We start from the raw sequence: 25,596 nt of genomic DNA on the forward strand, positions 1-25,596 counted from the left end.
TGAGGTTAGGTTATAAAAGACGCTGTGGCTTCCCTCTTGGTTATACTCTCTCGCGCTCTCTCTCTCTGATCACTTGCTCTGGGGGAAGCCAGCTGCATTGCATGAGGACACGTCATAGAGAGGCCCACATGATTAGGAAGTGAGGTCTCTAGCCAATAGCTAGTGAGGAGCTGAGGGCTGCCAACAACCGCATGCGTGAGCCTGAAAGTGGGTTTTCCAGGCTCAGCTGAGCCTTCAGATGATTGCAGCTCTGGCTGACGGCTTGACTACCACCTCATGAGAGACCCCAGGGCCAGTGCTATCCAGCTAAGCTCTTCCTGGATTTTTGGCCCTCAGAAACTGTGTGACGTAATAAACATTTGTAGCTTTTTGTTTGTTTTGTTTTGGGGTTTTTTTTCGGCCATGCTGTGCGGCTTGTGGGGTCTTTGTTTCCCAACCTGGGATCAAATCCGGGGCCTCGGCAGTGAAAGCACAGAGTCCTAACCACTGGATCGCCAGGGAATTCCGAGTTTGTTGTTTTAAGATGCTAAGTTTGGGGGTAATTCATTACACAGCAATAGATAACAAATGTAGAGTATGAGGAAAAATTCTAAACTTGTGCCTTTTACATTTCAAGTCAAATGTGAACAGCCCAAACAGACTCCAATCCCATTAAAAACTGACACTGAAAAATGCTCTGAAAACAGAGGGCTTCGAATTTATGTCTAAAACTGAAATAAAGCCACGTCACTGTGAGCTGTTTGTTCTGCGGGTGGGCATCTAGGCAAAGGCCCACAGAGTGACCACCCAAAGGAAAGCCATCAAATAATTGTTCCTGAAATAGGAGGGACAACCAAGTCCCCTGGGATCTTTGGACACCGCTCCCGTCCTGTGCTCCAGCAGCAGGAGGGGGTGAAGGAGAAGCAGAAGGAATGGAGGAAGTCAAGGCTGCTAGTGAGTGTGGTGAACATTGGCTGGGGATAATTCGAAGGGAGCCAACAAGATCCCCTTTGTCAAAATCTCTCTCCCGCTGACGTGAAAAGCATTTTTTTGGTTATTTTATTTTTGTTGTTGTTGTTTTTCATTTACATTTTTTTTTGCTGTACGTGGGCCTCTCACTGCTGTGGCCTCTCCCATTGCGGAGCACAGGCTCCAGACGCGCACGCTCAGCGGCCATGGCTCACGGGCCCAGCCGCTCCGCGGCATGTGGGATCTTCCCGGACCGGGGCATGAACCCGTGTCCCCTGCATCGGCAGGCGGACTCTCAACCACTGCGCCACCAGGGAAGCCCTCATTTACTTATTTTTGAGATGGATGTGGAGGTGATATTAGCAGAACTTTTGACTCCATGTAAGATACATATGTGCCTTAAGAGGATGGCGGAAGCGACCACCCCTGGACCACCTACCGCATTTAGGGCTTGACACACACTGGCCATAAAAATCCTCGGTTTTGTGTACTATGATTAAAAATGCCTTTCCGATAACTAATAAGAGCCTACTGAATAGCACAGGAAACTCTATTCAATGCTTTGTAATGACCGATATGGAAACAGAATCTAAAAAAAGAGTGGATATATGTGTATGTAGAACTGACTCACTTTGCTGTACAGCGGAAACTAACATTGTAAATCAACTATACTCCAATTTAAAAAATTTAATTAAAAAACATGCCTTTCTTGAAAGGATCGTAAGATAAGCTGTTGGAAGAGTGGGTGGGGGAGGCACAGGAAGAGGGGCACGGAGAAAATTTGGGGTGCTTAGATATGAGTATCATGGTCAGTAAGTCTAATCTTCCTTACCCAGCCATCCCATTACCTCCTCTCTGAGGTCAACTCTCCCCAGGCTACCCCTCTCCGCACCCCACATCCCCCTCTAACAGGAAGGGGCTCAAAGCAACATTTCTCCTGATTGGCCCAATCCTCCTATTTCAAGCAATGGGTCTTTTACTCACCTGTTGTCACCTCGATGCTCAAAATGCTGGTAGCTGGGTCAGTGTCATCCCCTTGAACTGGAAAACTGAGGCTTTTCAAGTAAGCTTTGCTAGGCTCCAGGAAGGAGGCATCTTCAAAACTGACCTCAACATTGACAGTGAACTCTTGGGCTGCAGGACTGCTCACGGCAACTGGAACGAAAGCACATGAAGGCTGTGAGAACTCACTGTGGTGGGCAGAGAGAGAACGTGATGGACCTTTCAGCGCTTAAAGCCAATGACATTTTAATTAGGTGGTTGGGATGAACAGACGCACGCTACTATATATAAGATAGATAACCAACAAGGACCTACTGCATAGCACAGGGAACTCTGCTCAGTGTTCTGTGATAACCTATAGGGGAAATGAATCTGAAAAAGAATAGAGATATATGTACGTGTATAACTGAATCACTTTGCTGTACACCTGAAACTAACGCAGCACTGTAAATCAACTAGACGCCAATATAAAATAAAAAGCAGAAGTTTCTTGGGAATCCCCTGGGGTCCAGTGGTTAGGGCTCCACGCTTCCACTGCGGGGGGCATGGGTTCGATGCCTGGTCGGGGAACTAAGATCCCGCATGCCGTGTGGTACAGTTAAATAAATATAAAAATTAAAATTAAAAAAAAAAAAAACTAATGACGGGGACATGTGGATGCTGGACACATCACCCTTTAAGAATTTCTAATGAACTTTTTTAGAGAAAAAGAAGTTTGTTTACTGATCACCACCAAGCCCTCCCTCCATGATTCTTCCTCTCTACGACTCTGCTATATTAGAGGAGAAAGGAAACAGATCTAGCTCGTATCAGCGCTGTGGTCTCTGGCCATTGGAGAGCTTCACAGGCCAAGCTGAGGACTTGTCCATCCTCTCCATTCCCACACCCCCCTTGGTGTCCAAGGCCAAGGGTGACTGTGTGGAAAACGGACTCGAATGGGACACGAATAGAAAAAGGGAGACCCGGCAGGGAGGCCTGGCAACCATCTAGACAATAAAAGCCACGGTCCTGACTCACCAGCATGAGTCAGTATGTTTCTGACACCAGTCAGTGGTCATGCATGTATTTTGAGAGCTGAAGGACGCACTCACGGCCTGAAGACCTCTGGGAAGAGTCATGTAGTTAATTCCCTTTGTTCTTAGCCTGTGTGCAAAGCTTGGGCTCTTTGTTCTTACTCTGTATCTCTGGTGTTCAGCACATGCTAGGTACTCAACAAAAGCAAAATTGGCAAATTGGAAATTAAAATAAAAGAGATCTTCAGCAATTCATTGTTCTTCCAAATTGTCTCAAGACGGGTTGCCTGGCTGGCATTCTAGATGAGTCTGTTTCCCAATCCAGGCAAGCCAGACAATAGATCTATTGGAATGTTCCTGCATAATTACCACTATTACATCATGTCTGGGCTGTTGGTTGTAAGTTCTCAAGGGCAGAAACAGCTTCTTTTACTTCTCATGGCCGTACCCACTCCATCTGGCATGCAGCCCAGCACATAATAAATTCATGTCCAATCAATTCTTGATAAACCTGTGATTTCTGAGTTGAATCACAGATTCACCTTTCTGTCATGGCCAGAATCTTTGGCTCATTCCTGGTTGAAATATATAACAGGAGCAGAAGCCATGGGCTTGGTTAGTAGCTAATGACGAACCTTCAAAAAATAGGAGAATTTTTAATACTGATGCCTTGAGAAGACAAGTTGTGGCTTATTTTATCCTGTCAGTTAAATAAGGAAAAGATTAGTGAATACCTGCAAGCCTTTTACTTTAAAATATAAGTAAAATCTGGAAGTACGATACATATATATACATATATGTATATATATAAAACCATAACATTAAAGTTCTATGTCTGTTTTCTAAAATGACAAAGAATTTCCCCCATAATATCACAAGATTTGTTTTAAATATTCCAAGGATTATTTATGAGAAACACTAAAATGGAGTACGTTTGCTATGGGAAACTCCAACTGATAAATGTTTATTGTAGAAAATGGTAATATTTGTCCACTTACAGCTGTAAACTATGTTTGTCTAGGAGTTTGGTTTTACTTATCAACCTTGTTGAGAATTATTTCATTGCTGTAATTAACTCAAACTGTAAAAAATATCTGTGCACATTTTCTTAAAATTTGGAATGCATCTTGCGGTATGTTTCCTCCTTATAAAAATGTATTTACAAGTAGAACACGGTGACTTTTAAAACCCAGTGCGGAATCTCAGTTTGTCACGATATTATGGCATTGCTTGAAATTTCCTGTTTTCTTTCTGATTTGCAAACGGTTCTGTGATGCAGACAAGCTTCCTGGAAGGACTGCTAATCTTAATCTGAGTGATCCTAACCCTAGACATAGTATGTGGCCTGCTGGGAACATCTGCAAGAAGGGCGGCTGCATGGTATTTATAAGCTCTGTTTTAGAGCACATTCTTTTTCCTGAAAAGTAATGCAGCAATGTTTATACCCTCCGGAGGATTCAGAAGCTCCAGGATCCTCTTTGCTGTGGTCAGTCTACTCTCCTGCCAGGAATGAATGTAAACAGGATTTCCTGGACGGCAGCTGCTTTTGAGATGAGTGAGGTCAGTAACAATCCCGGATCACCCACTCCATCACCTGCATTATTGCCTCCCAGGGTCTGATCCCAGCATGATTTCCATGCCTGCCTGAGGGTCGTGAGTATCACCCATCCCTGAGCCCACCTCTTTCTGCTCTTTACAGATGTAATTGGAGAACGAGCATGTGCCTGAAAAGCACATGGTGCTTCCTGGATGTCATCATTCCCCACTGAAGCCAAGGTAGTTCTTCCGCTGAGGTCCTACAAGGAGCTGAGCCAAAAGCTTAAAATACGACTAAGAGGACAGTTCCTGTGACTTGAGCGAGTTCTAGTCTATGGCGTTTGTGCAAATATGAATTGAAGCACCAGCCTATAAGGCCCCCTTCCCCTCAGCCACCTTTTATGTTCTTGACAACTTCTAAGGGGGGTTCAGAGTAACCCTCAGCCTGAGCATCAGTCCTCTATAGAGACTGATAAGGATGGGAAACATTTAATAGAGAGAGAAATGTCTTCTTGAAAATGGTCAATTCTTCAAAACAGGCTCGAAAACACCATAGTAACTCAGAAGGCTACAGGTCTGCCCTTGGCGATCATCTATTCCCGTGGTCCCTGCTCCTGACTGATGATATCCACACGTAGGGATTCTACACACACAGATACTGTGGGGCCTCGACCCAGGTGAGTCAAAGTAGAATATTTATAAGTTAGTCCCAGAAATCTCTGCTTTTAGGCATGAGAAAAATGATTCCCCCAAAGAGTAAATGACTTTCCCCAGCTTCTGCTGCTTGGTGGTGGTGTCCACAGGACCAGAACTTGGATCTCTGGACTTCTAGAACGGGGTTCTTTCCATTACCTCACTCTGACAGTGTGACTGGTAGAATCATTTCTCCCTTAATGGTGCCACGTGTTCCTCAGGAAAAGAGAATAAAGGATGTTTTGGAGGTGGGGTGGGCGTGCAGTAATTAATAACTTCAAAGATAGAGATAGCTTGGCTGGACCTACCAGCGACCATTGGCTTGGCCCTGAACCCAAAGCATCCTGGTGTTACGGGCAAGCAGAACACAGAAACACCACTGGGCCTCCAGTCCCTGTAATGCCCAGGAAGAGCATCTGATTAACGGAAGAAGCCCAGATGCTCAGGATTAGTATGACTTGTGTAGGGTGGGGTCAGGGGCCCAAGATTTGGGGTCGAAAGGCCACGCCCTGTCCACCTCACCTCCTCCAAACCTGAGGACTTCAGAGCTTCGGAAAGTGATGCTGGTGGGCTTGCCCCAGGCTACAAGGGACCCAGGAGGAACAGGAAGGTTCCTCCCACTCTGTGTATTTTAGAGGCCCTTCCATGCTTCTCTGCTGCCCCTGGACCACCTGATTCCAGACAGTTCAATGTGTTCGCTTCGCCTCGGGCTCCTTCGCCCTGGTGTTGTTTGTCTGAGTTCTTCTGACTCACCGATGCCCCAGTGGAAGGTAGCACATTCCAGGGGTCATCAGTGTCACAGACGCAGGCTTATCCCCGGCCTGGGAGGCACAAACCAACCAGGATTTCCCCTCTCCTTTCCCATTAATCAGTGCCCGCACTTATCTTATAGAGACATTTCTGGAAAGTTGGCCACAAACTGTGACAAGCAGTTCTGGGTCTCCATCACAGCTGTTTAAGCAAACAAGACTATTTTTGCCTGGCCACTCTACTGGTAATTACAGCTTCTCAGAAGTCGGGGCCTAAATCAATGTATAAATGAACCTCTCACCTGCAAGAGAGTGGGGCCTGCTGACGTCACTCAGGAGAAATGAGGTTCGTGTGGTTTTCTCTTGACCAAAGGGGCCCATGCTTCCTCATCACTGAAGATTTAGATTTGTTTCTCCCCCTTCGTCCTGTAGCAGGTAAATATTAAAAGCTACCTGCTCTGCTTTTTTTCTTGACATGTTCTCGTAGGTACCAATTGGCAGCATCACCTGGGTCTGCTGTACCTTTGTCAGGAGAGAGTCAAAGATCCTGTTCTCCCTTTAGGTTTTGAAAGGTTTGTTCACACTATGGCTATGGTCTGGGGGGCAGGCATGGATGGGGGAGAGGGAGGGCAGCACTGTGGCATAAAGCAATGGGCTGTGAGGCCTGGAGAAAAGAATCAATTCTACTAGCTCATCATACACCCAAATCATCAAAGTCAGCCCCGCGTAAAGTGATGCTACAGCCCCTCACTCAACAAATCTGCCCCGAGAATCACAGCTGCGTAAACTTCCTCTAAATGTGGTTAGCGAGAACACAGTTTCCTTCCGCAATATGCGTAAGAAAAAGCCCCAGGCCATCAAGAATCTCCTCGTATTCCCTCTGCCTGGAGCTCCCTCCACCCTCCCTTCTTCTGTCCCATTTCTGCTCCTTCTTTCATGCCTCAACCTCAATCAATTCTTTCCTGGTCACTCTCTGAGCCTATGTGCTCAGTGACCTGAGGACTCACAGAATCAAGGCATCGTGAAGTTGTCTGAGTATTTTGAAGATCATCTTGGGTAACCACTCATCAGATGCCGTGATTCCCCCTAAAAACGCTCCTGCCAGGTGCTTATTCAGATTGGCTTAAATACCTTGCATGACATGAAACTCACCTCCCTATAAGACGGTCCAACCCACCTTTAGTTAGTTCTGTTAGAAACTTACATTTAGCCCAGACCTATCTCTCTGTAGCTCCTACCATTTTCTAGCCAGTAGCTTTGCCTTTTTCAGGCTCCCAATATGGGATGACTCTGCTTTTGATATTACAGAATTCTAATTTAACTTAGGGTGTGTGCATATCCTATCCTTACAACCAGATTAAAAGTTGATAGCAGCAGTCAGCATGTTTTATGTTCTTTGTGCCCGATAGGTGCTTAATAAACGTATACTAATTAAATATTAAAAACACTTCTTTGCTAAAAAAAAAAAAAAAAAAATCATGGCACGGAATCTCATAGGCAAGATCCAGAAAGTCATGTTGAAAACTCTGACTCTTAACTCTGAGCTAGGACTTGGAGCCTAGAGAGCTGGGGTAAATGCCCTCTCACCTGGGAGGCTACTGAACCCCTGTGAGCCACGCTTTGCTCATCTGTAAATCAGGAGCACTATTTTCTCTGCAGAATTCGTTGTTAAGGAGTTGTGGTATGAAGACCCCTAGCAAATTGCCTGGCATATAATAGCCATTCTGAAACAGCGTGTAGAAATAATAATACTGATCATAATAAGTGTACGGATTAACATCTATGCAGCCATCTGCTGGTAGGTCAACTAAACCTAATTGTCTTCCAATCAGGTCTCACTTTTGAGACAGGTAAGCAAAAAAAAAAAAAAAAAAAAAAAACCCACCAGGCAGAGAGAACCAGCCTTCTCTTCTTACTTTGCCACCACTACCGCCTGCTCAGAGCACGAAATGCCACAAGTTATCATAAGAAAGATTAAAGCCAGGAAAATCCCCAAATGTGTTTCTCAACCTGGAGAATGCACAGCATTTCCTGAACACAGATCAAAAGGAGACAGCACAGCCGGCGGGGCTGCAGGTCTGCAGAAAGATCAGGATTTCCGAGCTGGCAGCTGGCAACCAATCTGGTAGGAACCTTGCTCTCACTGGATCTGTGAAGATGTATAGTGCCTCCAGCTCGGGCTTAGGACACCCTGGGTCTCCCTTTCTCCTACCAGCCATTCCTTTTGAAACCAAAGAAGCACCAGTGGGGACTCTTCAGCCCAGGACCCAAGACACGTTCCCAGTTAAGCTCAGAAATCTGACATGGGGAACTTCATGACTGATGCTGAGGACACATTTGCGTTACTTCCAACCTAAGAAGCCTCTTTTTAGAAAACAAAACCTTTAAAATCAGTCCATCCCGGCACTTTATTTATTTTTGGCCGCATGCATGCAGGATCTTAATTCTCCAACCAGGGATCGAACCCGTGCCCCCTGCAGTGGAAGCACGGAGCCTTAACCACTGGACCCCCAGGGAATTCCCAAGAAACTTCTGCTTTCAGTCCCCTGTGAAGATTGTCCTTAAGACTAAATTTCCCGCTGACTGTTGTACTTCCAAAATAAGATTTTCATTCCAGCTCCGGCTTCTACCCGTGGCCTCCACCTCCCCAGTCACCCGGGTCTGTGCACTCCCAAGTATCATATAAATCATCCCTCCTGTCACCCCTATGTCAAGTCTGTCCCCAAGTCCTTTTGACCCAATTCTCCAAATGTCTCTCACAAGCGTTCGCCATGTTCCTTTCCTAACGTCATTCCATGTACCAGGGCCGCTGACGGTCCACACTGCCTAGCATCCTTGCTGGTCTCCCGGCACTAACCTCTTCATCTAATTCCTTCAACCGTAACCATCTGGCAAATTTTCACTTCAGATGGCTTCCACCAATGCCTTCTCTGTGCCAGCCTCTCGGCTGGTCTAGAATCCACTTCCTGGTGGAATCAGGACAGAATTCTGGAGGCTTTGACGGATGCTTATTTCCCTCTGCTCCCCAAGAGCCACTAACAAGCAGGTTCATACTCTTCTTGCCTCTGGCCTACGAGTTTCTGGTGAAGGTTTCTCCGCCCCCACAGAGTTTTGAGATAGTTTTCCTAAAATGCTAATATCGTGGCATCCAACCTCCTGCCTTCAGTAGTTCTACAAAACCTTCTCCGTACCAGGTATATTTCAGGCTCTGTCAAATGCGATATTTTTATAAATAAGTCCATTAAATTTGTTTTTAATTTTAAAAACCATTAAAGCAAACAAAAACATCAAATACCCCCCCAGATAACTATATTAACATTTAAAAAATAAGTACATACTATTATTTAATCCTCTCAACAACCCTGTACAGTAAAAATGTATTTGTATTGTATGTATGTATATACATGTGTGTGTGTCTGGATGTGTGTGATATATTTGTGATACCTAACATGTGGTAAAGGAAGAAGTCCACAGCTCTGAGAATAAATGTGAGTGTTGATCCTACCTTTAAAGGATCAAACTTTAAAGCTCTGAAGAGTTGGTCCAGTGCCTCAGAAGGAAATTCCTTCTGAGAATTCTCTTTCTCTTGGAAACTTTGTTTGCAACTTTCTGGCACGAAGGCTCCAGAACACAGACGCTTCTGTGTGGCATCTGCTGGACGTAACCTTCCTATGGCTTGCTTTCCTAGTTTTCCTGGAGAGCGATGCTCTTAATGGCAACTTATATTCTGAGCATCTGCGGCCCAGCGCCTGGGCCTTTCCATGACCACTTCTTACTTCAGTGATTTTGTACAAGTACCAAGGCCAATCCTTCTTCTGCAGATGACGGGTTGAGTCATCAACACCTCCAGAATGACCCTAGAGAGGCCCAAACCATGTATAAAAAATGGAAAACATGTTTTCATGTTGATGTATCATCTTCGTGACTGTTTGTAATGAAAGCACGTCTGGAAAAGTTTTGGAATGTCAAATCTTAGAAGTGGAAGTGGTTTCCTCTCTGAGGGCTAACCTCTCATGCTGGCACCAGGATCACAAATAGCTAGGACTGGAAGTGCAGAAAGATGTTACTTTTCCAGGTGTCGGGTCACCAACTGGTTCCAAGGCAGGTGGCAGCCTGAGCCCTAGAAGAAGCTGGCAGAACCTGGAGCTGGAACTTAACGCAAGTGGTTTGATTTTAAGAAGAAAAGTCTTTCAAAATATTGAGTGGGGACATCTCTGGTCCTGTTCCTGTCATGGGGGTGGGAGGGTTCAAGGGGTTGTCGTGGGGGAGGTGTGGGTAGAGGTGATATTGCTTGTTTTAAAGCACAGGAAGTACAAAGTACAGTCTGTGCTGTAGATCACTTTAGGGAAGGAGAGGAGGGCGAGTGAGGATCCCATAGGGATATAAAACAAGGTTAAAATAGAAAAAAAAGGGAAGGAAGGGAAGGAGAGAGGACCCATGGTATGAACTTCCGGCAAGCACTGGTTGAATTCTCATTTCACGCACGGGGCAGCAGGCGGATCTTGTTATGGCCCTGTAAGGGGCTCTACCGGACGCCTTTATCCTGCCCTTGGGGCAAGCCTGCTCCCTCTGGCAGCCTAAAGTCTCTTTTAGACCACCAGACTGAACAGACCAAGTCCCAACATGCTTGGAAAAGGATTCAGTCCCCATGTTACAAGTGAAGAAGTTTCTAGACGGTTGGTCCAGCCACGAAGCCAGCAGACTCTTAGCAAAAAGGAACATATCCTCTGAACTCACACAGGGACAGCTATGACAGAGACATGCCTTCTCTTTATTTGTTCACTCATCTGTTGGGACACTGGGCTACATGCCAGGCTGCAGAGAGGAAGAGGGTTCAAGGGAGCTCATGTCTCCTGGGAGTGGCAAACAGGAAGCAAAAGAATTACAATGCATTGGGATAAATGTTGGGCTACGAGGATGTATTGTGGGTAAGGGGAACCCAGGAACACAGCCCCTCCCTGTCTGGGGAATTGATGGAAGACCTTCCAGGGCAGGAGCCTATGTGAATTGAGTCCCCCAGACAAGCAAAGGGGTGTGGTGAGTGGGATACTGACTCTGCGAAAAGCAGCAGAAGGAGAGTGAGTGGGCAAAGCACTTAGGGTCCAGTGAGCGGATAATCAGATTTTATCTCCAAAGCAATTGGCAGCCCTTGAAGGATTTTCTGCAGGGAAATGAGAAAATCAGGTTGATGCTTTTGCAAGGTTGCTGTGGTGGGAGGAGCTGGTCCTTGGAAAATGCAGCCTCCAGATGTACCCACCTGCTCAGGGTCCCACATAAGGGAGGAGACACTGACCGTCACCATGCAGGTGTTCACAGCTCTCACCTGCCCCCAACCCTCCAAAGGGCAGAGCCCTGTGTTTTCCAGACAGCTTCTTGGGAATTCAGTGGGCAACTGGAGTGGCAGGCAGAAAAGGACTTGGGTCTAGCGATTCAACTGATTCACAAAATAAAGTGCTGAGTGAGAGGAGACGAGGTTAAAAGAAAAAAGGAAAAAGAAAAAAGGCAAGGCTGCTGGGCTGAGAAGAGAGAAGCAGGCTTTTTGGTGGTGGCAGAGGGCAGCTGAAGGAAGGGGCCTCGGGGAAATCTTCAGGCTCTGAGGAGAGGTGATGGGAGAGGACACGAGCCCTGAATGTGCTGATGAGACCCCTTTAATGTCATTGGATAGAGAATGGAGTTCCTTTGCAGTTACTTCTAGAAACTGAACACTGAGGTGCTCAGAGCCTGTATTATGTGGATCCCAGTGTTTCAGAAAGTTACAACAAATGTCATTTGTTGGGATTTACTAGAAAAATGGCCAAGCAAAGGGTTACATACCGGCTCGTTTTTGCCTTATTGGGTCCTCCCCTGCTAGTTCATGTTCATGGAGAAGCTGAAAGAACATTTTAGAAAATAGTCAGTGAGTGTTAGAGACGTCTTTTCACAATGGTTCTCTGTTCACATGCCCCGGGATGTTCAAGCTGAGGGTAGGGCTGCAGATGCTGGGTCAGCACCTTGTGCCCCGGGGATGGCGGGCAACCAGTGATTGAAGGGTCGGGGAAATGAAATGGATTCATCTCTGTGGTATGATCTGGGCATCGACTTTTTATAGACCAGTCTCTAGATGCAGGAGCGGAAGAAATCAGCCTATCTGAGTTTCTCAGAGTTCCTGCAGCTTGAGGCCTGTCGAGAAATATAAATGACGCTGTCCTCCACTGTACTGACACTTGAACCCTGAGTCATTCGCATGACCTTTTAGACGAGTCTCACGACCTCCCCTCCACACTCGGCCTGTCCCCACCCTAATATTTCTGCAGCATTAGGGCTGTTTAGATTGTGCATGCTTAGAAATTATTTTCTCCTCCTCTGGCCCTTTTTCTCCTAGATGGTTCGATGGTTGCCTTCTGAGGCGGGGGCTTTGAGAGCCAGCTCTAGAGCCAGAATGCCTGGGTACAGGCCCTTACTAGCTACGCGACCTTGAGGAAGTTACTCGTCCTCTCTGAGCCTCAGTTTTCTTTTCTGTAAAATGGAATAATAATAGTGCTGACCTCATAGAATTGTTACGAAAAATAAGCCAACCGCAACGTGGAACATAGTAGGCTCTTAATAAATGTTAGTTAGATCATATAGTACAATAATTAAGCATAAGGACTCTGCAGAAATTGAATTCAAATCCTAACTCTGCCATAAAATGGCTGTGTGACCTTGGGCAAGTTACTTAACCTCTCAGTGCCTCAGTACTCACCTAAAGTAGAGCGATAAAAATAGCTTACCTTATGAGGTTGCTGTGAGGATCAAATGAGTAATCAATGAAAAACACTAGAATAGTTTTGATGACAGAGTAAGTGCTATTCTGGGACAGGGCATCACGCTGTCCTGGGGGCACCATTCACATGGACCCCCCCCCATTTGCATACTGCCACTTGCTTCATCTCCATAAAGCTCATCTACTGTCATCAGGTGGCTTCTTTGTTTAAGACCTGACATTGATTGGCTTTGCTGCTGAGTTCACTGCCAGCTCCGTAGCTTATAACCTTACCTCGACCTGATATGGGGCTCCTAGCTCATCCCTGCCTCCAAGTGAATTTTCCTATGATGTGTTTCCCAATCCAAACTTCCTTAAGTCTCAGTAGAAGAGCCAGATAACCCCTGCCCTCCAGGGTGTGTGCTTTACCACGAACCCCATGCACCAACGAACACCCCTCGAGAGAGAGAGAGCTCTGCCACCCGTGGTCTCCACCATTTTTTCCTAGTTATCTCACCTCATAATGACAACAAAAACAATAATTCCTAAGACTTCTTCAACACCCTGTGCCAGGCACTGTTAAGTACTTGGTGTGTGCTTATTTATTTAATCCTCATGACAATCTGAGGCGTAGATACCGTTATTATCTCCATTTCACGGATGAGAATACACAGGTGCAGAGAGGTCAAATAACTTGCCTAAGGTCACACAGCCTTGAAATGGCAGAATCAGGACTCAAACCCAGCTAGCCTGCATCCTAAGTTTGCGCTTATCCACATAGGTACGGCACCGTCTTATCAGGAGGTACCCCGGAAACTGTGGGGGAACTGGGCTCCCCTCGGTGACCCAGTATCTCTTAACTAGTGTCTTTTCTCTTTCTTTCTCTGTTGTCTCCACCACCCCCTCCTCCTTTTCAATGGCTAGTATTCACGTCCACAGGAACTGTGGCGGGACCTGAGAGTTCACAAATGTTCTTGAAGAAATGAACAGAGGAATGATGGCTGATGATTAGAATTTCCAGAGCCCAGGGTGCTGCTTCGTTTGCAGTGAGATTATCTCAGGTCTACCGCCATGTGCAGAGAGCAAGAAATAACAAAGTCAATGTGCAGGGCTGGCTCCTGTGCGGCTTGCCCTGGAGGCTTCCCTGGCTCCGTGCCTGGGCAGAAGGAAGAGTTCTTCCTCTGCCTTGCTGTCTCCATCCTCCCTGGGGCTTGGGGTTGGGGAAGGGGAGCCACCAGGAAGCTTTCTCTGTCCACTCTCCATGGCTCGCTGCTGGGGAACTCAGCCCAGGAGAAGGTGACTACTGGTGGTCACTTTTCGGAAGCTCTCCCAAGCTGAGATTTCATTTCTCCCATTTTCCAGGGGAGCTAAAAAATTAAGGACTTGCTGCCGGCAGTTGTCGGTTAAAATCAAGGAACATTTCAATCCTCTCATGCAGAGCATTTCAAATCTCTGTGGGCATAAGGATCACCTCCCTCCCTCCCCTAATCCGATTCAGCAGGTCTAGAATCGGGTGAAGAAAACTGCTTTTTTAGGGGCTTCCCTGGTGGCGCAGTGGTTAAGAATCCACCTGTTGGTGCAGGGGACACAGGTTCGAGCCCTGCTCCAGGAAGATCCCACATGCCACGGAACAACGAAGCCCATGCGCCACAACTACTGAGCCCACGTGCTACAACGACTGAAGCCCGCTCGCCTAGAGTCTGTGCTCCACAATAAGAAGCCCGCGCAACGCAACGAAGAGTAGCCCCCACTTGCCACGGCTAGAGAAAGCCCGCGAGCAGCAACGAAGACCCAACACGGCCAAAAATAAATACATAAATGAATTAATTAAAAAAAAACTACCATACGATCCATTTGATGGATAAATGGATCAACAAAGTAGGATATACATACAATGGGTCCATGTTCAGACTTAAGAAAGGAAGGAAATTCTGATGCAGACTACAACATAGATACATTTTTAGGACATTATTCTAAGTGAAATAAGGCAGTCATGAAAAGACAAATACTATATGATTCCACTTGTATGAGGTACTTGGAGTAGCCAAAATCATGGCGACAGAAAGTAGAACAGTGAGTTCCAGGAACTAGGAGGTGCAGAGCTAGGGAGGTATTGTTTACTGTATACAGAGTTTCAGTTTTGCGAGATGGTTCTGGAGATTGGCTGCACGAAAATGTGAATATATTTAACACTACTAAACTATACACTTAAAAATGGTGAAGATGGTACATTTTGTATTTACCACAGTTTTTTTAAAAGCTCATCACCCCATGTTGCTTTTAAAATGGTAGAAGTGGGAGCTGAGTGGCAGCTTAGGCTGAGCTGATAAGGCAGGTTCAAGGGCACCTCTCCAATGCAGGTCTCCAGCCTCTAGGCTGGATGAAGATATTATATCTTGAAGGCAGATCTAGGGGGGACAATTGGGGCCTTTTGGCATGGTGGTGGGAGCTTTCAGGAAGACAAATTTAAAGTTCCACCAGCAGTCCTGGGAGGCCTATCCCCTGATCAGCCTGGGCCATGAGGCAGAGGGAGTGACTTTGTTAAGGATGCTGTGATGAGGGCCGAGCTGGCACAGTGGGAGGGCACTGCTGCAGCTAGGAACACTGGGAAACTCTGGAACAGAGGTAAGGCTGACCCCATTGCTGAGATCACTTCAGGCTCCGGCTTTCTCTCCACATGCTTGGGGAAAATAGAGCTCTGTACTGACCGTGCAAACTCACAGGAAGAGTAATGTTTCCCTCCTCTATTTATGAGAGCAACCTGCTGCATGATTGCATGGGCTGCATCTCGCATAGCGGAGTTTGGAAGAAGACATACAAAGTATACCTCCCAAGTCATGAGAGAAATAAAAAAGATAAAACCTAGGTCCAAACAAAGAAAGACACAAAAACAGAAGCGAGGAAGGAAATGCATAAACTCATAAAAAAACATCCTGAAAGTAAGAGCAAGCATTTTAAATATGACATCAAATGTGAATAAATTATACTCCCCAAATCACAGTCAGATGAAAAAAAAAGAACCTCAAACATTCCTTGTTTATAAGAGAACCAGTGGAACAAAGGAATATACTGAAAGCTAAAAAAAAGTAAAGAACAAAGATCAGGCAAACACAAATAAAAAACAGAACTGACCATTGGAATATAAGACAAAGAATTAAAATTGAAAAGTACCAAGCAGGGCAAAAAGAGACATTTTATCATGGTAAAATCTACCAGTGAAGCTCTAACAATAGTGACAGACTGGATAAAGTAGCACTAAGTATCTTTTTAAAAAGTCAGTAGAAAAAATGCTATTACAAGAAGAGAAATCATAATAGCAAACACTGATAGAGCCTTTTTAAAAATTATCAGGCACAGGGAGTTTACTGGGTCAGGAGATGGAGGGCAGTCAGGACTCATACTTCTTTTTTTTTTTTCCAAACGCCTGTTGGAGAAAAATCTCATGTAACCTGTGTGAGTCAGTCGTGAGTGTTTCTGCTTCTGGAAGAACACATCTGTGACTATATTCGAGTGTATCAGATAAAGAGACGCTGCATTTCACCCTCTCCGGAGAATAAACTTCCAGACTTCTGCCAGGGTGGAGGAAGGACAGCTTGCCCAAGTTCATGGCATGGGAGAGGGGATATAGGGACCCAACCACTTTTCACACATCCTTCAACCAGTCTCCTTGTATCAGCATTCTCTTCATGCCCCACTTTCAGAGGGTTTCATCAATTCTTGAACATTTTGATGAATATTAAGTTAGCTTTCTCCACTGTTGGCTTGAGATTCAGCTTTCTTGAGTTTTCCAGTTTGATTGCCAGTTGACTATTTGTCTTCTTGTCTCCAAAATTCTGTTTTATATTTCCTTTTCTGCTCCATCATTATGATTTTACTTTTATTGATGCTGCAGTCAGATTTTAAGAGGACTGTGCTCAGCATTATTTTGTTGACCAAGCATATTCCTGGCTCTGCTCACTGCTACTGAAAAGATTTATTGCAAAAATAAAAACTATATTATCGGGACTACGGGAAGGTTCGAACCAAAGAGTACTTCCCAGAACTTCTGCTGCCAGTGTCTTGTCCCCGCAGTGAGCCACAGCCACCCCCCGCCTCAGCAGGAGACCCTTCAACACTAGCAGCTGTGCGACTAGCTGAAACACAGATGGGAAGTAGAGCTGTGGAAATCAGAAGAATTAAAAACTGTGAGGCTGACAGGGTCTTGGTGCTCTGGCCAGGTGTCAGGCCTGAGCCTCTGATGTGGGAGAGCCAAGTTCAGGACATTGGTCCACCAGGGACCTCCCGGCCCCACATAATATCAATTGTTGAGAGCTCTCCGAGAGATCTCCATCTCAATGTTAAGACCCAGCTCCAATCAACGACCAGCAAGCTCTAGTGCTGGACTCCCCATGCCAAACAACTAGCAAACAGGAACACAACCCCACCCATTAGCAGAGAGGCTGCCTAAAATCATAGTAAGTTCACAGACACCCAAAACACACCACCAGATGTGGTCCTGCCCACCCGAAAGACAAGATCCAGCCTCATCCACCAGAACACAGGCACCAGTCCCCTCCACCAAGAGGCCTACACAACCCACTAAACCAACCTTAGCCACTGGGGACAGACACCAAAAACAACGGGAACTACGAACTTGCAGCCTGTGAAAAGGAGACCCCAAACACAGTAAGTTAAGCAAAATGAGAAGACAGAGAAACATAGAGCAGATGAAGGAGCAAGGTAAAAACCCACCAGACCAAACAAATGAAGAGGAAATAGGCAGTCTACCTGAAAAAGAATTCAGAGTAATGACAGTAAAGATGATCCAAAATCTTGGAAATAGAATAGAGAAAATACAAGAAACGTTTAACAAGGATCTAGAAGAACTAAAGAGCAAACAAACAATGATGAAAAACACAGTAAATGAAATGAAAAATTCACTAGAAGGGATCAATAGCAGAATAACTGAGGCAGATGAACGGACAAGTGACCTGGAAGATAAAATAGTGGAAATAACTACCACAGAGCAGAATAAAGAAAAAAGAATGAAAAGAATTGAGGACAGTCTCAGAGACCCCTGGGACAACATTAAACGCACGAACATTCAAATTATAGGAGTCTCAGAAGAAGAAGAGAAAAAGAAAGGGACTGAGAAAATATTTGAAGAGATTATAGTTGAAAACTTCTCTAATATGGGAAAGGAAATAAGTCCAGGAAGCGCAGAGAGTCCCATACAGGATAAATCCAAGGGGAAACACTCCAAGACACATATTAATCAAACTATCAAAAATTAAATACAAGGAAAAATATTAAAAGCAGCAAGGGAAAAGCAACAAATAACATACAAGAGAAGCCCCATAAGGTTAACAGCTGATCTTTCAGCAGAAACTCTGCAAGCCAGGAGGGACTGGCAGGACATATTTAAAGTAATAAAAGGGAAGAACCTACAACCAAGATTACTCTACCCAGCAAGGATCTCATTCAGATTTGATGGATAAATTAAAACCTTTACAGACAAGCAAAAGCTAAGAGAGTTCAGCACCACCAAACCAGCTTTACAACAACTGCTACAGGAACTTCTGTAGGCAGGAAATACAAGAGGAGGAAAAGACCTACAATAACAAAAACAAAACAATTAAGAAAATGATAATAGGAACTTACATACGATAATTACCTTAAATGTAAATGGATTAAATGCTCCAACCAAAAGACATAGACTGGCTGAATGGACACAAAAACAAAACCCGCATATATGCTGTCTATAAGACACCCACTTCAGACCTAGGGACGCATACAGACTGAAAGCGAGGGGACGGAAAAAGAGATTCCATGCAAATGGAAATCAAAAGAAAGCTGGAGTAGCATTTCTCATATCAGACAAAATAGACTTTAAAATAAAGACTATTATGAAAGACAAGAAGGACACTACATAATAATCAAGGGATCAATCCAAGAAGAAGATATAACAATTGTAAATATTTATGCACCCAACATTGGAGCACCTCAATACAGAAGGCAAACACTAACAGCCATAAAAGGGGAAATGGACAGAAACACAATAATAGTAGGGGACTTTAACACTCCACTTTCACCAATGGACAGATCATCCAAAATAAAAATAAATAAGGAAACACAAGCTTTAAATGACACATTAAACAAGATGGACTTAATTGATATTTATAGGACATTCCATCCAAAAACAACAGAATACACTTTCTTCTCAAGTGTTCATGGAACACTCTCCAGGATAGATCATACCTTGGGTCACAAATCAAGCATTGGTAAATATAAGAAAATTGAAATCATATCAAGTATCTTTTCTGACCACAACGCTATGAGACTAGATATTAATTACAGGAAAAAAAACTGTAACAAAATACAAACCCATGGAGACTAAACAATACATTGTGAAATAACCAAGAGATCAATGAAGAGATCAAAGAGGAAACCAAAAAGTACCTAGAAACAAATGACAATGAAAACACAATGACCCAAAACCTATGGGATGCAGCAAAAGCAGTTCTAAGAAGGAAGTTTATAGTATTACAATTCTACCTTAAGAAACAAGAAACATCTCAAATAAACAACCTAACATTACAACTAAAGCAATCAGAGAAAAAAAAACAACAACAAAAAAAAAAAACCCAAAGTTAGCAGAAGGAAAGAAATCATAAAGATCAGATCAGAAATAAATGAAAAAGAAATGAAGGAAACTATAGCAGAGATCAATAAAACTAAAAGCTGGTTCTTTGAGAAGATAAACAAAATTGATAAAACATTAGCCAGACTCATCAAGAAAAAAAGGGAGGACTCACATCAACAGAATTAGAAATAAAAAAGGAGAACTAACAACTGACACTGCAGAAATACAAAGGATCATGAGAGATTACTGCAAGTAACTATATGCCAAAAAAATGGACAACCTGGAAGAAATGGACAAATTCTTAGAAAAGCACAACCTTCCAAGACTGAACCAGGAAGAAACAGAAAATATAAACAGACCAATCACAAAGAATGAAATTGAGGCTGTGATTAAAAATCTTCCAGCAAACAAAAGTCCAGAACCAGATGGCTTCACAGGGGAATTCTATCTAACATTTAGAAAAGAGCTAACACCTATCCTTTTCAAACTCTTCCAAAATATAGCAGAGGGAGGAACACTCCCAAACTCATTCTACGAGGCCACCATCACCCTGATACCAAAACCAGACAAAGATGTCACAAAAGAAGAAAACTACAGGCCAATATCACTGATGAAAATAGATGCAAAAATCCTCAACAAAATACTGGCAAACAGAATCCAACAGCACATAAAAAGGATCATACACCATGATCAAGTCGGGTTTATCCCAGGAATGCAGGGATTCTTCAATATATGCAAATCAATCAATGTGATACACCATATTAACAAACTGAAGGAGAAAAACCATATGATCATCTCAATAGATGCAGAAAAAGCTTTCGACAAAATTCAACACCCATTTATGATAAAAACTCTCCGGAAAGTAGGCATAGAGGGAACGTACCTTAACATAATAAAGGCCATATATGACAAATACACAGCCAACATTATTTTCAATGGTGAAAAACTGAAATCATTTCCACTAAGATCAGGAACAAGACAAGGTTGCCCACTCTCACCACTATTATTCAACATACTTTTGGAAGTTTTAGCCCCAGCAATCAGAGAACAAAAAGAAGTAAAAGGAATACAAATTGGAAAAGAAGAAGTAAAACTGTCACTGTTTGCAGATGACATGATACTATACATAGAGAATTCTAAAGATGTTACCAGAAAACTACTAGAGCTAATTGATGAATCTGGTAAAGTAGCAGGATACAAAATTAATGCACAGAAATCTCTTGCATTCCTATACACTAGTAATGAAAAATCTGAAAGAGTAATTAAGTAAACACGTCCATTTAATATTGCAACAACAACAATAAAATACCTAGGAATAAATGTACCTAAGGAGACAAAAGACCTGTATGCAGAAAACTATAAGACACTAATGAAAGAAATTAAAGATGATAGAGGGCTTCCCTGGTGGGGCAGTGGTTAAGAATCCGCCTGCCAATGCAGGGGAGATGGGTTCAATCCCTGGTCCGGGAAGATCCCACATGCCGCATAGCAACTAAGCCCATGCGCCACAGCTACTGAGCCTGTGCTCTAGAGCCTGCGAGCCACAACTACTGAAGCCCACATGCCTAGAGCCCATGCTCTGCAACAAGAGAAGCCACAGCAATGAGAAGCCCACGCACTGCAACGAAGACCCAACACACCCAAAAATAAATAAATTTATAAAAATAAATAAATAAAGATGATAGAGACAGATGGAGAGATATACCATGTTCTTGGATTGGAAGAATCAACATTGTGAAAATGACTATATTACCCAAGAAATCTACAGGTTCAATGCAATCCCTATCAAACTACTAATGGCATTTTTCACAGAACTAGAGCAAAACATTTCACAATTTGTATGGAAACCCAAAAGACCCTGAATAGCCAAAGCAATCTTGAGAAAGAAAAACGGAGCTGGTGGAATCAGGCTCCCTGAGTTCAGACTATACTACAAAGCTACAGTAATCACGACAGTATGGTACTGGCACAAAAACAGAAATATAGATCAATGGAACAGGATAGAAAGCCCAGCGATAAACCCACGTACATACGGTCACCTTATCTTTGATAAAGGAGACAAGAATATACAATGGAGAAAAGACAGCCTGTTCAATAAGTGGTGTTGGGAAAACTGGACAGCTACATGTAAAAGAATGAAATTAGAACACTTCCTAACACCATGCACAAAAATAAACTCAAAATGGATTAAAGACCTAAATATAAGGCCAGACACTATCAAACTCTTAGAGGAAAACATAGGCAGAACACTCTATGACATAAATCACAGCAAGATCCTTTTTGATCCACCTCCTAGAGAAATAGAAATAAAAACAAAAATAAACAAATGGGACTTAATGAAACTTAAAAGCTTTTGCACAGCAAAGGAAACCATAAACCAGACGAAAAGACAACCCTCAGAATGGGAGAAAACATTTGCAAATGAAGCAACTGACAAAGGGTTAGTCTCCAAAATATACAAGCAGCTCATGCAGCTCAATATCAAAAAAACAAACAACCCAATCCAAAAATGGGCAGAAGACCTAAATAGACATTTCTCCAAAGAAGATATACAGACTGCCAACAAACACATGAAAGGATGCTCAACATCACTAATCATTAGAGAAATGCAAATCAAAACTACAATGAGGTATCACCTCACACTCGTCAGAATGGCCATCATCAAAAAATCTACCAAAAAAAAAATCTACAAACAATAAATGCTGTAGAGAGTGTGGAGAAAAGAGAACCCTCTTGCACTGCTGACGGGAATGTAAATTGATATAGCCACTATGGAGAACAGTATGGAGGTTCCTTAAAAAACTAAAAATAGAACTACCATATGACCCAGCAACCCCACTACTGGGCATATACCCTGAGAAAACCATAATTCAAAAAGAGTCATGTACCACAATGTTCGTTGCAGCTCTATTTACAATAGCCCGGAGATGGAAACAACCTAAGTGTCCATCGACAGATAAATGGATAAAGAAGATGTGGCACATGTATACAATGGACTATTACTCAGCCATAAAAAGAAACAAAATTGAGTTATTTGTAGTAAGGTGGATGGACCTAGAGTCTGTCATACAGAGTGAAGTAAGTCAGAAAGAGTAAAACAAATACCATATGCTAACACATATATATGGAATTTAAAAATAAATGGTTCTGAAGAAACTGGGGCAGGACAGGAATAAAGATGCAGACATAGAGAATGGACTTGAGGACACGGGGAGGGGGAAGCGTAAGCTGGGATGAAGTGAGAGAGTGGCATGAATGTAAAATAGATAGCGAGTGGGAAGCAGCCTCATAGCACAGGGAGATCAGCTCGTTGCTTTGTGACCACCTAGAGGGGTGGTATAGGGAGGGTGGGAGGGAGACGCAAGAGGGAGGGGATATGGGGGCATATATGCACGTATAGCTGATTCACTTTGTTGTACGGCAGAAACTAACACAATATTGTAAAGCAATTATACTCCAATAAGGATGTGAAAAAAATGTATCAGACACAGTTCTAAGGCATCTTATAAATATTAACTAATTTAATTCTCATAGAGATCAGTAAATAAATACTCTTATTTTCATCATTTTACAGATGAGAAAACTGAGACACAGAATCACATCAGTCTGGTGAGATTTCATAACCAGTAACACGCCCTGTCTCTGGTGCATGGAGTAGCCTAAGGAAAGAAGATCCCAAGGATTCCCACAAGGAACAAGGGGGTACTTATCACCCTCTTGAGTTGAGCTAAACTCCCATTAACTTCCCAAAGGTAAACGACCTGGCTTATTTGTTAGCAAAAAGCCTGGATGATATCTATGGCCCTTTCAACTATATCAGTCTGTGATTATAACACAGACACAAATGAACACCTTTTGAAATGTGTTCTAGTCTGATGCTGGAGTTCAAGTGAATACTTTGAGAGCATAGGTCCTGCTCAGTCCTCAGAATCTGCTTTATAGATGCAGTTGTCAGTTTCACAGGGTGGGGCTTCAGGCCTAGACGTGGCAAATTTTTAAGGAGGGAAGCCAGGAGGATGTTCCCTTGACACTACCACTGATTTCAGAGTGTGGCAAGGTGCAGCCCAGTAGATACCTTAACATCCATTTATGTTCACCACCCCCTCCCACCATTTGTGACATTTTCTCAAAGACCTTAAACATTTGTTTAAAGCAATTTCCGTCTGTGACATTCCCAGGAAATCAGAAAAATGTGACAGGGAAAATACAGCAGACACGGATTTACTCACCGAAGGATAAACAATAGACTCTAAATTCAAGTTCAGTGTAGCTTGGGAAGAAAAAATCACAATAATCATGAAGCACAAAGTGGTTCTCCTTGGGGATTTCATGTCTTCAAGTTTGAGTTGCCTTGCCTGAAATGGAAATAGGATGGTTTAGAGATACAGTAATTCATTTATCAAACACAGAAAGAACTAGCAAACCCTGTCTCAAAGTTTGCACTACAAAAGGACCTTTTCAGTGAAGGGGAGAAAGGAAAAAGCATAAATACATCAAATGTAGACAACAGTGTCTGCTCCAGACCGCGGGTGAGTGAAGGATGGCGTTAGGAAGGATGGGGGTTGGGAGGGCTGGGGATGGTACCTGCAAACAGCACAAAGATGGCAGATGTCTGGGTACCTTTCCTAGAGACATAGAGAAGGAGAGAGGGAAGGAAAGAGAAAGGAGAAAGAGGAAAGAGAGGGAAAGCAAGAAAAAGGGAGAGACTACTCAGTACAAAGTACTTTTAACCTTGTGGTTCAGTACATAGCATATGAAAAAAAGGATTCAGAGAACAGTACTTTCCTTTGCTATGTGCGACACAGTCTGATATTTTCAATTCTATTCTATTATCTTACACTATTTTTTTCTTTGAATTCTGGCAGTAAACCATTCCATTGACTTTATGACCCACATTAATGGGCTATGACCCATTAGTATGAAAAATTCTGGACTCAGTCATAAAAATACAAGTTGTATTTTAGAGATTTTTAGAGTGTATAATATGGAACATTGACATATATCTCAATATATTGATTTTTTATAGCTATCTCTTTACAATGCTAGTAATGAAAACAAACTTTTTCGGCGACCAGATGAATCATTGTTGCATTTGAAAGTTCGAGTATCACGTGGAATAATCCCACCTCTCATGGGTCTGAGGACCACGACAAACTACTTTGTGTAGATTCCTTTCCTTACTGACATTTTTATGTCCATGTGTTTTTGTGAAAAGAATACTTGACTAAGGAGATATGGGTTAGGATCCAGGATGACTACAAACTAATTGCATCCTTGACACTTCTCTGCATCCAGTTTGCTCATCTATGAAATGGGGATACTCAGACCTCCTCTAATTCTCTCACAGACTTCTCTGAGGCTCAGATGTGACTAAAAGCCATGCAGAGCTCCAGGGATGCCGGCTGCAATGGTTTCACCCTGACCTTAGTGGAATCCAAAGAGCCGCCATCAAGGACAGCCCTTGGTCCAGGCGTTGCCAGGGGCACCAGGGGACCTGGCCAGGATAACACACGGAGAGACAGCCAAGACTTACATGCCAGGAAAGACTGTGTTTCAATCACCAGCTGTCGCTGTCTCCTTTTCCTCTTCCCCAGTGGAAAAGAAGGAAGAATAAGGCCCTGGAAAACTGAGCCAATTTGCAGATCTGGCAATCAAATACATTTTTAAAATTCTACAACTCAACGGCTTTTGGAAAACGCTTTGCAATTTAGGTTACAGGAATAGATATTTAAGGCCAGATGCATCTACTGCAGGGAAAGCATAACCACTCATTCCTTGTTGAAGGGAGGCGGCTTTTGTGAGTGTGGAGCAGGCTGATTTAGCCTGGGGATAACAACTGTTTTGGGGATGAATCGGGTATTTTGGAGGGAATTTAATCTTTTTAGGCATTGACTTAGTGCACTGGACTGGCTGGTTCCATTCTGAGGCAGTTAATCAAGGAGACGAATAGTAACTGAATAGTTAATGAGCCTCCCTTAGTACGTGACAGCCATGGAGGGACTCGGGCATTAAAGGAATTCAAGCTGCCTCCACGTCTTTCTCTGGTCCCAATGTTGGCCTTTGTCAGAGTTAGCGAGGATTATCTTGGTCATGATAATGACCAAATAAATGGTCACAACCTAAACGGTCACGTCTGGCCCTTTTGTATAATAGCCACTGGCCAATACTGCCCACTGTCCCCATCTTCCCCCAGCCTCCCTGGACATAGCTCTGGATGAAACTGACATCCTTTTCTCTGTTGGCCTATTTTGTAGCCACAAAATCACAATTCAGTAGAAATACGGATACAGGAAGGACTGCACTGTGGGGAGG

General features: G+C 43.6%; 1 protein-coding gene across 6 annotated transcripts in view; it reads right to left on the reverse strand.

Annotated features, from left to right (window-relative positions):
- Positions 1–25,596, reverse strand: part of ADGRF5 (adhesion G protein-coupled receptor F5) — a 109,140-nt gene that overhangs the window by 35,261 nt on the left and 48,283 nt on the right. For all 6 annotated transcript variants that reach the window (XM_027127447.1, XM_027127446.1, XM_027127449.1 and 3 more), the window contains exons 2-4: positions 23,514–23,639; positions 11,756–11,810; positions 1,933–2,103 (exon numbers count right to left, since the gene is read on the reverse strand). In XM_027127447.1, the coding sequence (XP_026983248.1) occupies positions 1,933–2,103; positions 11,756–11,810; positions 23,514–23,615 (328 nt within the window). In that variant the 5' untranslated portion in view covers positions 23,616–23,639. The remainder of the gene's footprint in view (positions 1–1,932; positions 2,104–11,755; positions 11,811–23,513; positions 23,640–25,596) is intronic.

This window comes from Aethalodelphis obliquidens, unplaced genomic scaffold (genome assembly GCF_003676395.1).
Source record: "Aethalodelphis obliquidens isolate GAN/ISIS:26980383/991018 unplaced genomic scaffold, ASM367639v1 scaffold31, whole genome shotgun sequence".
Classification (NCBI taxonomy): domain Eukaryota; kingdom Metazoa; phylum Chordata; class Mammalia; order Artiodactyla; family Delphinidae; genus Aethalodelphis; species Aethalodelphis obliquidens.